Consider the following 15,367-nt stretch of genomic DNA (forward strand, 5'->3'; position numbering starts at 1 on the left):
CAGATTGGCAGGCTTGTGGTGCTGGCTCCATTAATCACGAGGCTGCTCGTTGCCTGAAAACAGATCTGGTCAGAGCTGAGAGGCAAGAGCCCCAACATCCGGAAAGAGCCTTGCTCGCAATGAGTGCTGCCTCCCCCAGTCACCAGCAGCAGACGCTTCTCCACAATCTGTGCCCTTAAGGAGTCGCCTTTTTGTTTTTTGTTTTTTTTTCCAGGTCGACTGAGGAGACGTTTAGCATGGCTGATGAGAGCTGCAGTTCCAACCCAGCCATGGTGCGGAGGAAAAAAATTGCCATTAGCATCATTTTCTCCCTGTCGGAGAAGGAAGATGTGCAAAGGGATTTTCAAGATTTCTTTTTCTCTCACTTCCCTTTACTTGAGTCTCATCAGGACAAGCTGAAGAGTGCCGTTGAAAAGGTACAGAGTGGGGCCCGGGTGTTTTTACTAAGAGAGCTTGCAGTATCCTCCTGCTGATGGAAAGGCTACGCTATCCTTAATCCGCTGGTGTCCGAATATTAAAGACGATGAGGAATAAAATGGGAATTTTAAGGGGGTAATTTCCAAAAGGATTTGCACACACAAACCTCTGTACTATTCCCATCAAAGGCCTTTTTAAGTGATTTTTGCACGTACTATTACACGCACTGCAAAGAGGCGTTTTTGGTGGGGGAGGGGGTGGGGCGCGCAGAATTTGGGCAGAGGTCAGACCTTGTGCTCATACTTCTGATTTTCGAAAGCACGTGCTTTAAGTCCACACGCACGGAGCTGCACCTGCTCCCTAGCAGATGTAACTTTTTTTTTTTTGCGCGCCTGTCGTTTTCAAAGCACTTAAATCCGCTTTGAGATTTCTGTCTGACGTCTGTGGGTTAAAAGGTACCCAGAGGCTTTAACCTTTGCATGCTGTTTGAAAATGACCCTCCGGATGTATGTAGAGAGGAGCCTTCTTTCTTAGGATAATGCACCGACTTCCAGGGAGTGCTCTCGGGTGTGACTCCACACTTGAAAATTAACTTAGCTTACGGCTTCCTGCGCGGCCTCTAGATCCCCCCCCTCCCCCCTTCTCTTGCGGCTGCAGGCTGCGCTGGAAGCGTAAGCTTAATGTAAGTTAACTCTTCCAGGGCTGCCTGTCTTAGAGCAGCGCCGGAGGTGCCGGGAACGGGGCAGAGGGTCCCTCGCTCCCGGCAAGCGAAAAAAAGAAGGTACTGAGGGGAGGTGAGGGGGGTATCTGCGACCATTTCTCTTCTTAGCAGGAGAGTGGGAGGGGGCAGGCTGCTCATTAAAATATATATAAAAAAAATAACAGCACAGGGCACATCTACTCCCAAAAACGTTTTTGGAGGTAAATAGAGAACGGCCCGACAGGGCCTTCGAAAGATATTATGGGGGGAGGGAGGAGATTGCCCCTGAGGCACCTATATTTGAAAGCTTTTTCGTTTTTCATTGTTATGACAGTGCTACTTAGCCGGATATCTTTTCAGGATAATCCGGTTAAGTAGCAAGTTATCCGGTCACACATGGCCGGATAACTTAAAAAACTAAATGGCTAGGATAACAGTTAAGCAAGTATATTCAGTGGGACGTTTACCTCGCTTGAATGTACAAGGCAAGTTATCCGGCTAACTTGTCCACTAACCACCTTACTGTATGAGGACCTCCTTGTTTTCATGTTTGGTATACGCAGGTAACTTGTGTTGTAAATGGCCTTATTCTGCGTGATGGCTTGCCAATACACGAGTAACTCTGCAGATAGGGGCCTTGCCAAAAGTTTACCCCCAGTATGCAGCAGTCAGTCTTAAAAGCATGTGTACTGTCCTGCACAGCTCAGCTGCGCTCTTTGCCTGCAGTTGTGGGGGACCCAACTAATAGTATACCAGAGCCTTAGTTATCTGCTTCGGGACTTTTCTCATATTCCCTCGAGTGTTTCCCACAGCAACTTCCCCCTCCCCCCCCCCCCCCCCCCCCCCCACCACCACCACGTCAAGATCTTATATACTGCCATGACCTTCTGTAGCTCAGGTCAGGACTCTGCCCCCCTTCCAGGGACTGTCCTGCACTTCTCTGTGATCAACAAACAGGTGTTACGAGAGGGGCTAGTTTCACCCTGCCAGTGAATGCCTCCTCTGCGGCATCGACAACCCAAGGAGCGGAGACTCGACAGAGGAGTCCAACCCAAGGAACCCTGTATGGCAGCGCAGTGTGCTGCAACTCGGCCGGTGGGGGGGTCAAAACTCTTAAACAACATTTTTGGTTCTATGAAAGAGGGAATACAAATTAATAATGCTGGGATAATCTTAAATTCAGGTATGCCTGTTAAAATAAACCCTCTGCTCAGCAAACTGAAGTAGCAATAAAGACTGTACCCATGCAATTTTCCATTCTTCAGCAGTGGCTGTAATTAAAATGCTTGATGTCCAGCCCCTTAGCTCTGTCTTTCAGTTCTGATAAGTGGCTTCCTGTGAATACCTGCTGCTAGCTCGAGCGCCGATCGTGTTCTGCATCCAGGCAGGGAAGGGAAGGCGTCAGCGGTTGTTCTGTTGTTGGGGAATTCATGTGTCTTGGAGTTTGCTCAAAATGGGGAAACTGAAATTGGGAAACTAGTTGTTTCCCTCGTGGGAAAAGAGACAAAGGATTGGGTTGTTTCACGTGCATAAGTGAAATAATCAATTTATTTCCTGCTCACACAGCCAGAATGAAGTGCACTGTGATTCACAGCAGGATTATGAGTAATTTTTAGTTCCATAAAATCCAAAGTACATGTGGGACAAACCATAAATAGTTCCACACAAAGTCAAAAAACCAGGAGGATAGAAAAAAAGAAAAATGAGACAAAAGTACATAGAAGGATTCAGAATCTACACTGTAGGACTCGTATTTAAACTCAAATGCCCCAAGAAAGAGCACCACTAGTAATCATACTCATTTAAAAAAAATTTAAAAAAAGAGAAATACAAACCAACTTGACAATCAGAATGCATGGGTTAGCTTTAATTTTGTACCTATTGTTTTATTTTCACAAATGAACACTGTTTGTATACCAGCCCTGCTTGATAAGTCGGATAATTGTGATTTTCTTCTCTTTTTTTTGTTTGTTTTTTAATTTAAGGCCATGATTCTGTGTAGAAAGATAGCGGATTCCAGTCAGAGAGTCCAGGTGTACATAAGCCGTGTCATGGAGGCCTTGGGAGCATTCAGGTGAGTTGGGAGCCAGGCTTACAAGTGCCATCAAGTCTTTAGTAAGCAAAGGTTCCCCAAATCTGGCCCTTGAGGATCCCTCCCCCCTCCCCCAGCAGGGGTTTAATTTTTCTGGCTATCCACAATGAGATATTTACACATATTGGGCCTGAGAACCAGTCTCTCTGCATGTTGGGCGTCTCAGGGAGAGTATGTGGGGACCAGTACGTCCGCTAGATCGTTGTTACCTGCGTAAGACTGCACTGGCGCAGGGAATTGTTCCATTATGCTGGAAAAGGGGGAATATATACTTTTTAAACTTGTGTTTATCTATTTAGAGGGCAATACTGAGTGGGTCAGCGAGTGGGCGGTTACCCAGGTAAGCCTGCTGCAGAATATATTTGGCTAGAGTTATTTGGGTAAAGTTAGCCAGGGCACCTGAGGACAGACTTATGTGGCTACCTCCTATCCAGATAATACTGAATTTCAGCGCCACCTTCATAAAAGTTGAGCATGCCCCCCCCCAACTCTCCTCTCTTTTTTACATCCGAATAAATTTTACCCAGGTTATGACTTGCTCAGGTAAAATTTAGTCGGCCGGTGGGACAAAAACTTCTTTTAACAATAACTTTTTAAGGTAGTAAAATAAGTGTTCCGACTGAACTCACATTGCCTGGTGACAAAACCCTGAACCTACAATATATACAGCTCTGTTCTCCTCTAAAAGAGCCATTGTCTTGGATGGAGTTCTCACTGGATATGAAATCGCGTGAAGTCCCTGAAATCTGCCGCACAGCATCCTCACTTTTTTTTTTTGTTTTCTGAGATGATTTTTACCACCATCTTCCTCTCGTACAAACCATCTTCTCAGAGGCTTCGTCGTTTTCTTCCTGTGAGAGTAATTGCTGCTGTAAATTATTTATTTGTCTCCTCCTTGGTTGGGCCTTCTCTGCTCTTCTCCTTTTCGGGACCATGAAAAGGCCCTGGCAGCAGTTCAGGGAAACCACGTCCAGTAGGTCAGCGTCTCCTCTGACAGTAGGAAAGATAAGCTGAAAAGGGATGAATCCCTATTGTAGGTGAGATTTCCTCTTTTTCAAATTAATTAAAGGCTTATCTCTATTCACACTGGGGGGGGGGGGGGAAAAAAGTCCCTCTGTGCCTCAGGACTGCCCTTGCCTCAGGTCCAGCGCTCCTTCAGGCAGGCGAAAGGGAACCCAGGACAACTGCAGCATGGGCAGCTCCCAAAAAAGAAAGAAAGTGAAGCTCTAGATGTGGGCACTTCCCGGACTTTACTCTCCTTTATCCTTTAAAGAGGAAAAAAAAAGTCTTAACTGTAAAAGGGATATGCTTCAAGTTAAAAACGAAGAGGTCGATATCCAAAGAATTTTGTGCATGCAGCTTAAAGGTTAATGGAGACATGGAGACATTTTTTCTGTTTGGGTAAGAGAGAAGAGGAAGACGGTGGTGAAAACCACCTCACGTAAACAGAAAAATGAGGATGTTGTGTGGAAAATTTCAGGGACTTTACTCGACTTCGTTTCTGGCCAGCGCTCCAGCCAAGGAAGGCAATGACTCCCCTAGAGGGTTAGAGGGTTTGTGCGTGTTGCGAGTTCTGGTTTTGTCATGACACGGTGTGCGTTCAGGTTAGAACATTTTGTAGACCTATACGGTTGAGAGATGAATTTTAAAAGCTCGAGGCGCAGAATAATTAGGGAATGCGCGAAGAAGTTGGGCTCAGGCGCACCCGAGCAGATTTTTAAAAGCCGCCGAGACGTGCGCGTATCTCCTGCGGCGCGCGCATCTTGAACGTTTTCAGAGTGGGGCGTGGTCTGGGTGGAGCGTGAGCGTTTTGGGACGTGAAGCAAAACTGTGCATGTAAATACTGACAGTCCAGCGCGCCGAGGCCCCCTGCCATGTAACGTTTCTTCTGCTATGGATGCCGTGTAAGTTAAAATTTAAAGAAAACTAGGCAGATCTGCAGGGTTTTAAGGATCGGGGGGGGGGGGAGGGGAGTGAAGGGTGTCACGGCTGGGGGACCTATCTCTTAACTGGATGAACTGGTAAAACAGAATGGCGTCAGCACTCACTTCTCTTAAAATTCCCCAGTTTACGGGGTAGAAACGGGATTTGCGTGCGCCCACTTAAAATTGGTGCAGATGTGCACGCGGCCAGGCTGTTTTTATAACATGCGCGTGTACGTTACAAAACGACCGTGTAACTGGGCGCGGGCTGACATACGGGTGGAAATGTGCGCACGCGCGCCGGTTTGAAAGTTGCCTTCTTATTGTTTAAGGAAAAACAAGAGCTAGTTTTTGGTTTTTTTGCTTTTTTTTTAATTTCCCCGTTCTCATCATTCCTTTCCGGAAATTGATTCCCAGCAGAGGAGCTCCTTGCACCACTGCACGGATCGGTTACTCTTCTGGTCACTGAAGCAGGATCCCCCTGTCCTTTATGACATCCCGTAGGCCAGGGCTCAGGCTGCCACCCGATCCCATTTTGAACGTAGAAGCCAGAACTTCACAAGCTGTTAGACTGGCTAGTGTTATGTATTAAAAAAAAAAAAAAGAAATGTGGGAGCATTTCATGGTTCCTTCTTTGGTGCATAAATTTGCATATGGTTATGATTATTAACCGGGGCAGGTTTAAAAACGCGTGATGGTGTCAGTGTGCTCTAAGCACCTTGCGATTTCAGCTGAGCTGACCTGCTTCCTGTGGGAAAGAAGAAGGCATTCCAAGTGTCAGGGCTTTGAGGGCACATGAAAAGTGAGGGCTGGAGGTCAATGGGCGTGCTAGTGTCTGTGGCAGAAATGTGAATGAAATGAAATTGGATGAACTGCTCCAAACTTATTAGGGGGAGGCAGGGCAAGGACAGACAAGATGGTCTTGCGAGGCCAGGTTCCTTGTGTAAAAAAAAAAAAAAAAAACCGAGGCCAATGGATTTCAAACCCTACAGCATACAAGCTTTCAGCGTCTTTATCTAAGTAACACTGGAAGCGCCGGGATCACATAGCACAGCGATCCCAGCATTGACCAAGGGGGCCCCAGTGCAGGTAGTGGGTGGATGGGAGGGAGTTTGCCTGCGGGGGGGACGGGGGGGGGACTGTTTGTAGGGGGGAGAAAGTGAAATGTATTTCATTCTTAACAGGGAGGCCTGGGCGTGGCAGCGATATTCTTTCTGCTTGTAAAATAAATTTATTGAGGTTGAGAGGGAGGGTTCTTGGCCAGCAGGAAGGGGGTGTGGGGGTTGTGAATTGGGGTGCTGGGGGTCCACAATTTTCTTTTTATTTATTTATTTTTAATAAGGTGCGCTACTTCTCGGATATCTCTGAAGATATGCAGGTAAATAGCAAGTTATCCAGCCACACAAGACCAGATAACTTTAGGACTGCTTCAGAGCGGGCCTAAAATTATCCGGCGCTACTTCTCGGATATCTCTGAAGATATGCAGGTAAATAGCAAGTTATCCAGCCACACAAGACCAGATAACTTTAGGACTGCTTCAGAGCGGGCCTAAAATTATCCGGCTAACCTAGCCAGATATACCTGATATTCGGCCAAGTTAGCCAGAATACTCAACCCCTCCCCAGAATGCCTCTGAAATGCCCCTTTTTTTTATCCAGCTAAATTATAGCCAGGTAACAACTACTTATTTGGCTATAATGTACCCGGATAAGTGGCTGAGTATGCCAAATTTGATATTTAGACGATAACTTTTTTTGAGTTATCTGTCTAAGGGGCTTTTGAATATGGACCTCGTGGGATCTGCCTTCCAGGATATGGGTTTAACCCTGCTGCATGAAAGAGGCAGCAGCAACCTCGTGCCAATAATCCCTCGTGATTTCCACTTGCCAGCGAGCACTTTCTGGGTGAGAGGACCAAAGGAGGCATGAAAATAATTTTCACTTGGGAGCAGAAGCTGAGCTGGTGCGTCAGGCTCCTTCTCTGGCCTTATTCAAAGCCAGCCTAAAAGCTCACCTTTTTGAGGCCATCTTTAAAGTTTTACCACTTCTCTTTGATAAAACACATTTCTCACAGACTCTTGCTTGTCGTGCACGTTTATCTTGACTGGATTGTAAGTTTTTGCGGAGTAGATGACTGTCTTTTATGTATATCTATACAGTGCTGTGTATCTCTGGTAGTGCTTTAGAACTGATAAGGAGCAGTAGGAGTAGGAGCAGCGGGGAGCACAAGAAAAGAATTTGCCAGTTCCAGCGTCAGTCGTGCATGCCACGAACGGTAACACGGATGAAGAGAGCTTTAGATTTCTCACTTAAGGCTGTACTGCTCCAATAATTGGTGCTGTTGCAGTGTTTTATTATGGGGGGGGGGTCTAATGTTGCCTTCTGCTTTATATGTATTTCTGCTATTTTTTTTTTAGGTTATTTTATAATGGTGTTTGTGGTGATGTGCATTGTATTGTAATACCTGTGTTTTAAACTTGTTCTGATCCCGCCTTGAACAGGTATGTACATCAAAAGGAGGGATATCAATCTGTAAATTAGATAATTACTCCCTGCTTGGAATCATGCACTGAATGAAGCTGACATAGTCAGGATGTGTGTGCTTGGTCTTACCTGTTTTGGTTCCCTCCCCCCACAGTTGCAAACAAGATATTTGAGTATGGGGAATTTGTTGTTTTTTTGGGGGTGGTTGTTTTTTTGGTTTTTGGGTTTTTTTGCTTTTGTATTTGCTTAGATTGGAAGTTGATTCTTCTTTGGAGGTGTTCTGGTTCTTTACCTGTGTTTGCTCAGACAGCTTTCGTGAGGACAATGGAATTGTAGTAGAAATGTGAAAAAAAAGTTCAAAACACAGATCATACTCAGTTTAGTAGTTTCCAAATCAGATTTAGTAGGATTATTATTTAATTTCTGTAAGCTTATTATGCAGCACTGTGAAGAAGGTAGTGCTTTCTGTGATGAAGCCGCATGGTAAGGAGGACCTTGCCCCAAAGGATTTAGAGTGGAAGGGCTGAGTACTGGGAGATTTAATGAGGGGATTTAAGGTTACCCAGGGCGTTGAAAATCTGCAGCACTGCCTCAGGGAGGGATCTAGAAGAGATGCCAAACCTACCACAATTTCCAGAGTAGTGAATGCTGGCAATAGCAAAGGAATTGCCACAATCTGAAAGTTAAAAAAAAAAGTACATAAACTTCAGTGAGGCCAATAATCAGCCAGCTGCATCCGGATAACGTTAACCGGGCAAGTTTGTCCAAGTAAAATTACCCAGATATTAAGACCAAAGACACGCGGGCTTGACTATCTGATCTAAAGTTACCTGGACAGAGTTGTAACCCAGAGTTGTTACCTGGACAGAGTTGTAACCCAGGTAACTTTAGGCCTGTGATTTACTCAGTCACCGTTATCCGGATGCAGCCAGCTGCATCCGGATAACGTTAACCGGGCAAGTTTGTCCAAGTAAAATTACCCAGATATTAAGACCAAAGACACGCGGGCTTGACTATCTGATCTAAAGTTACCTGGACAGAGTTGTAACCCAGAGTTGTTACCTGGACAGAGTTGTAACCCAGGTAACTTTAGGCCTGTGATTTACTCAGTCACCTGGGCAATTTTGTCCAGGCACTGCTGCCTTTATTTTATTTTCATTTTATTTTTTTGTGCAGGTAAATTTTTGTCAGGTCTGCACTTTGCCTGGACAAAATGTAGCCAGGATGCAGAGTAAAGAAATTTTAAACCTTTTGGGTCTGAATGGCTAACTCCAACCCTTTGAATATTGACCTTCTATTGAATGATATGAATGAGGATCCAGCCTGTGCAGAGGGTTTCCCTAGTTTGCTTCCCGGATCAGGTCTTCCATATCCCGGTCGGCTGGTGCAGAGGACGGGGGGGGGGGGGGGGGGGGGCGTTTGTGGTCATTGTTAAGGGTGGCGTCTGGTGGCTGTGTTCAGAGCTTCACGCAACAGGGATCTGGAAGGAGCACCTGATGCATGCCCTTCAGCTTCAGGGCTGCTTCTGCTGCTGCAATGTCTGGAGTAGGAACGGTGGAGTGTCTATCAAAATAAGGGAAAATTTCCCTGGTAACTGCAAATGAAGGCTTCTGGTGCCAGGATTCCAGAACTGGTTCCCATTTTTAAGCTGTGAGGAGGAGGAGAAAGGAAGAATTAGCTGGCAAAAAATAAAAAAACTTTTTTTTTTCTTTTTCATAATCTGAACAAGAGTACAGTGAGGCCAGGGTTTTCAAACCGGAGAAAATCCTTTCCCCAACTTGTTTCATACGAGCTCCCTGGGAATTTGAACCAGGGATTCTGTTTCTTCCAGTCCTGTCCTTTTAAGTGGTAGAGTACACAACCAGCAAAGTGACAGCTTATTTTCCACTGAGTCAAACTGGATGCAGTGTAGGCTAGGATAGCTTTTATCAAACCACCATAAGAATTATCCTGAGATGATGGTGTACAGGAGTTTTCGAAATGGCGTATGCCCGGTTTTTTTTTTTTCTCCATCTTTGGATAATTCTCAACATTGGGCCTGTGATGGGTATTGCAAGCTGCAACAAATTGTGCTCTCTCCAGGATCAGAAAATCTACACTTGAACCCTGCACACAATCTGTTCCTCATGTAAAGTTAGTTTTCTTTGTCTTATTGCGTGGATCCCCCAAATCCGCTTCCTGAGAGCCACTGACCAGGTTTGCTTTTATAGAACAGCCAAAATAATTGCATTTAACCTGCTGCTTAGACCAAAAGCCTGCCAGCAGGAGTCCTGACTAGGCATTGTGGAGAGGCTGACTTTCTTCCAGGAGTTCTCAAAACCTGGATGTAGACCCATTGACTTTAGAAAACTAATTCTCTACACTTCTGGTGATCAGTTATTCAGATGTGTCGTAGCTACAGCCATCAAGCATATTCTTGGTGGTTTCAGGGAGGGTAATTTTTTAAAAAGGCAATACCATAGTTACAGCAGTGCTTTTCCTGCATAAATGTGCTTTTATAAAATTGCCTGCCCAATAGGTGGATAAAACTACACATGAGATCCACATTTGGGAGAGGTGAGAGAGGGGGGCAAATATTTTTTTATTTTAATTATTAGGTGCATAAACTTTTTTATGCAGTTTTGCCAGGACAATTTTCAAAGCAGACCTGCGTGCATAAAATCACTTTGTAAACCGGTGTAACTCGTGCAGGCTGTTATAAAATGACTCCCTTAATGCTAGTTGGAGTTTCTACAGGAAGCTGACCTGTAGTTACTTAAAATCTCTATGGAGAAGGCGATGAGCTGCAAGTACTGCTTTGTTGCTTTCATGCGCGTGCCGTAATTCTGACTGGGAACTGCATTACCTTTTGGCAGTTACTATGCTGCAGCAGTGAATAGAGAGGGGTGAATGATTTTCTGAAAAAAAAAAATCAAAATCCTTCAACTTGAACAAAAAGTGTTTCACAAAACATAAAGGTGAATTTTAAAAGACTGATGCATGCATTAATTAGGGGATGCACGAATATGTCGGGCTTGTGCGCATCGAGTGGATTTTAAAAGCCGCCGAGATACGCACACATCTCCTGGAGCATTTACATCTCAAACATTTTCAAAAAGGGGCGTGGGCATTTCGGGGGCATGAACCTGCGACGTGTGCATAAATACTTACGCGATCCGGCACGCGCCGAGGACCCCTGGGAATGGCTTCGGCGCATACCTCTTAAAATTCCTTGATTTATGCAGTAGAATCAGGATTTGCGTACCCAGGTGCACACCCACTTAAAATTTGGTTCACATGTGTGTGCAGCCAGATGCGCAAGTTATAAAATAGCCGCGTCCCTGGACATGGGCCGACGCACGCATGTGTACATGTGCGCCAGTGTGCTGGTTTGAAAATTACCGTCCTCGTAAATGGTGGAGAGAAAATATTGCTCATCCATGGAAATCTAGTTCACAATTTGGTTTTTACATTGGAAATTGTTTAGCAGCAGATGCTAAGCTTTTAGAAGACTTTGAAAGAGAGAGACAGACACCCGAGTTATTAAATATTCTGAAGAGCATCCATGAATTCCTGGCCTTTTTTGAAACAAATCTTTATCGAAATGGTTAGCACCAGAATTTCTAAAGCGAATTTACATATGGTCTTAGGAATTGATTCCAGTAGGGTACTGTGTGCCCATCCCCAGTGATCGTGAGGCTTAAGAGAGAAGAGGGAGCAGTGAGCGGTATGGACATTCCAGTGCTTTGCTGCATGGCATCGAAAGCCTGTACTGCAGCATTAACGTAGTCTGACAACAGGGAGGGGAATTCTTCAAAACCTTTTCCACAAGTAAAACCGTGCTTTCTGGAACTTGCCCTCCTCCTTGCCCCATATTTACGTAGGGTTTCTATGCATGTAACTCCCATCGCTGTAGAGGGAGGTGTTACTGGGGGTGGGGTCTGCAGCAGCGCACGTACTTTTGAATTTTAAAAAGTATGCGGGTGGTGTTTGCCATGAAAAGTACCTACCCAAACTAGTAGGTGTAAATGCGTGTGGATACTTTTATCCTGGGGTAATTTTCCAAGTGAAAGGATACGCATGCTTTCTCTTTGAAAAGTAATACAAAGCCCGAGGGGAAAAATGTACCCACAGACTCCAAGCATATATGATACTGACTTTCAGATACTTGAAAGGTTTTATAATATGATACAGACTTTCAGATTTTCAGATACTTGAAATGTTTTAATGATCCAAAGACAATGACAAACCTTTTCCGTCAGAAAAAAATCAGCAGAACCAGGGGTCACGATTTGAAGCTCCAGCGAGGAAGACTCAGAACCAGTGTCAGGAAGTATTTTTTCATGGAGGTGGATGCCTGGAATGCCCTTCCGGAGGAAGTGGTGAAGACCAAAACTGTGAAGGATTTCAAAGGGGCGTGGGATAAACACTGTGGATCCATAAAGTCTACAGGGTTAATGCAACACCAACATTGCTCTATGCTTCAAAGACAAGAGGAAATGTGGAAAAAAGGATTTGCATCCACAAAAAGGCAGGGGAATAGCTTGCTTGTTACGGCGGTTACTACCCAGAATCAATTAAGTCTGATACTTCACTTGGAATACATATCCAGCGCAGCTCACTGCTTCAACAGCAGGGGGGAATGAAGAAAAGAGGATTTATATTCAGACAACAACCAATAAGGACTGAATTGCACAGGCTGGGTAAACAAGCGTGGGAGTAGCTTGCATATTACGGCGTTTACTACCCCTAAACAATTAGCAAGATACTTCACTTAGATGCAGCACCAGCACTGCTATCTATATTGATGGCGGGGGTGGAAGGGAAATAGAACCAAAAAGTTACTTATAAGGGCCAAGAGTAACAAGAGTAACAGCTAAGTATGAAAAAAACAAGTGCGAAAGCTTGCTGGGCAGACTGGATGGGCCGTTTGGTCTTCTTCTGCCGCCATTTCTATGTTTCTATATGCAGACGGTCTTAAAATTATCCCCATAATGTGCAAGGAAGCGTTTTGTGGAAAAGAAGCGATACTGGAAGCATGTGCTTTGTAAGTTGCTCACAGACCAGATGAGTTTATTGAGCCGTGCGCGCTGTGCTGGAAGAACAAGAAGCCTCCTGTGGTCCATGGGAAGCTGTCCTGTCGGGACACTCTCTGTACTCCTAACTGCAATCGGTAGTAGATGGATTTTAGCAGGCTGCACAGCTGTGATGAAAACGCTAAATCATAGGGAGGGCAATTTTCAAAGCCGCTTCCGCTGGTTATAGCATGTGCTTTGTAAAATTGCTTGCCTGCAGTTGAAAGAAGCGTTCTTGTGGATGGGGGGGGGGGGGGGGTTGGAGCTACGTGCATACTTTTGGCATTTTCAAAGAGATGAGTGTGTTTTCCCCCCCATAAAATATCTGCGTACTGATTAGCAGGTGTAATTGTGTGCAGGTAGTTTCAGAGGGATAATTCTCAAAGGGAAAGCACACATGTATTTCTCCTTTGAAAACTGTGTAAAGTTTGCAGGTTAAAAAAAAAAAGTACTCTGAGACATTACACCAAAACGAGAAGTTAAAAAACCACCTGCCCCATCATTGGGGCCGTTGGGGGGGACATCACTATCTCACTGCTTTCTAAACCTAGTAAGGACCCCACTGAGTGTGGATCGTACCGTCCCGTTTTGCTGTTAAATTCTGATTTGAAAATATGGGCCAAAATCCTCCAGCTTCACTTAGAGAGTGTACTTCCCTTCTTAGTTCACCGCGATCAGACTGGGTTTGTTAAGGGGCGTAACTCTACTGCCAACACTAAGCGTCTGTTTGATATCCTGTGTCTCTCTAAGAAGCTCGGAAAGATGGGTATGATTGTCTCTCTGGACGCAGAGAAAGCATTTGATCCTGGCACTTTCTTTTTCTAGTCCTGAGGAAAGCGGGTATACCCGAGAGATTCTTGCAGTGGGTGAGTGCTATGCACTTGGCCCCTAGAGCACGCCTCTTAATAAATGGGGTACTACCCCCTGTCTTTTCAATAGCGCAGGGGGTGCCCACTCTCTCCATTGCATTTTGACTTCACCATAGAGCCTCTCATGGCCCTATTCAGGCAGACGCCTGCTATTAAGGGGTTTCATTTCGGCTCTCCTATGCATACTATCTCTCTCTATGCAGATGATGTCTTAATATTTTTGTCTGACCCAAATTCATCTGGTCCAGCCTTGCTTGAAGTTCTCTCAGGGTATAAAGTCAATTATGATAAGTCTCTGAGATTCTCCATATTGGTCCCCGCCAGCTGGTTCCTGACTGCATGGCCGCTTTTTGCTTAGTAGGCGAAGTACTTCTCTATTTGGTAATTTTTGCACCTTGGGATCTTTTTTTCCCCAAAATTATGTAGGGCTCTTGGACAGGGTACGTAACGAGTTGCTGAAATGGGCTGACCTTCCATTATCTTGGGTGGGGCGCATTAACTTAATTAAAATGAACATCTTACCCACATTTTTATACCTGTTCCAACATGTCCCTTGTGACGTTCCAACTAAGTTTTTTGATACATTGCACAGTTTGATTTCTAAGTTTCACTGGCAAAATAAACTAGTCAATTGTGCTCGCTAAAAAACAGGGTGAGATGGCGCTCCCTAATTTTAAGGTGTATTATTGGGCTTCTAGATTTCTGCCCCTTAAGGTTTGGTTCTGACACTGGAAAACAGTCGAGGTCTTTGGAACAGCTCCAGTCGGATGAGGTAGATCTTACGATGTTGCCCTTTCTTTCTCATGCCTCTCCTTTATGCTGCAGAGTGACTAGGAATAGCCCTATACTGGCTCACACTCTAAAGGAGTGTAAGCAAGTGCTAGGGTATTTGAGTTTGGATGAGAGTAAATTGTCTTTGCTGGGCCCTGTTTATGGTAACACCAATGTTTCTGGTCTCAACTTCTCTCCATGTTTTAAAGAATGGAGAGATTGTGGTCTATGTAGCTTTGCGCAACTTTGGGACGATGGACATTTTCAGTCTTTTGAGTCCTTGAGTTTAGAATTTGACCTTTTCGCACGCACACACGTAAATGTATTTACAATTGCGAACAGCTCTTTCTAAGCTGCTTGATTTCTATTGCCCCAGAGCTGAATGGTATGCAGTTATTTTTCAGACCCTGAAGCCTTTATTAATGGTACTACTCTTGTTTATTGGGGAATATTACAGGGGATGTTTGGTACTTCATCTCCTCAGGGTCTTATAGACCAGTGGAATCAGGACTTGGGGCTTTCCCTTACAGTGCCCATGTGGAAAGATAGATGGGTTAATGCCCATCGCAGTTCTCTATGCCAGCGTCGTGTTGAATTGATGATTCGCTTCCTGCACAGGATTTACAGAACGCCAGTTTATTATTCCAATATTTTTTCTGATTCTAGTTCCCTTTGCTGGAGGGGCTGTGGGGAACAAGGTACATATATACATATGTGGTGGCATTGTACGGGCATATGTCAGTTCTGGCGCAAAGTGGCTGATATTATAGCTGATATGATTGATGTCCCTATTTTTCTAGTGCCTGGGCATTGGGATGGTTGATGTCCTATTTTTCTAGTGCTTGGGCATTGGGATGGTTCTCTTGTCCCCAGAAAGTTGACGCTTAGTGGGTCAATAGCTCTTAGCAGCCCGTTTCACTATTGCCACCTTTTGGAAGTGACAACCCTGTCTGACATATTAGAAGCAACAAGTTCCTACTGTTGCAGATATAGGGCGCCTCCGATATGCCCCTAGGCATGAACAATTGAAATATAATGCAATCTGGGGTCCTTATCTC

The 15,367-nt window shown here is 44.9% G+C and overlaps 1 protein-coding gene across 4 annotated transcripts in view; it reads left to right on the forward strand.

Moving 5' to 3' along the window:
* The window catches only part of FNIP2 (folliculin interacting protein 2), a 173,289-nt gene that overhangs the window by 106,391 nt on the left and 51,531 nt on the right, over window positions 1-15,367 (forward strand). For all 4 annotated transcript variants that reach the window (XM_029617003.1, XM_029616929.1, XM_029616767.1 and 1 more), the window contains 2 exons: window positions 215-416; window positions 3,103-3,191. In XM_029617003.1, coding sequence (XP_029472863.1) covers window positions 215-416; window positions 3,103-3,191 — 291 coding nt within the window. The remainder of the gene's footprint in view (window positions 1-214; window positions 417-3,102; window positions 3,192-15,367) is intronic.

This window comes from Rhinatrema bivittatum, chromosome 1, assembly GCF_901001135.1.
Source record: "Rhinatrema bivittatum chromosome 1, aRhiBiv1.1, whole genome shotgun sequence".
NCBI lineage: Eukaryota > Metazoa > Chordata > Amphibia > Gymnophiona > Rhinatrematidae > Rhinatrema > Rhinatrema bivittatum.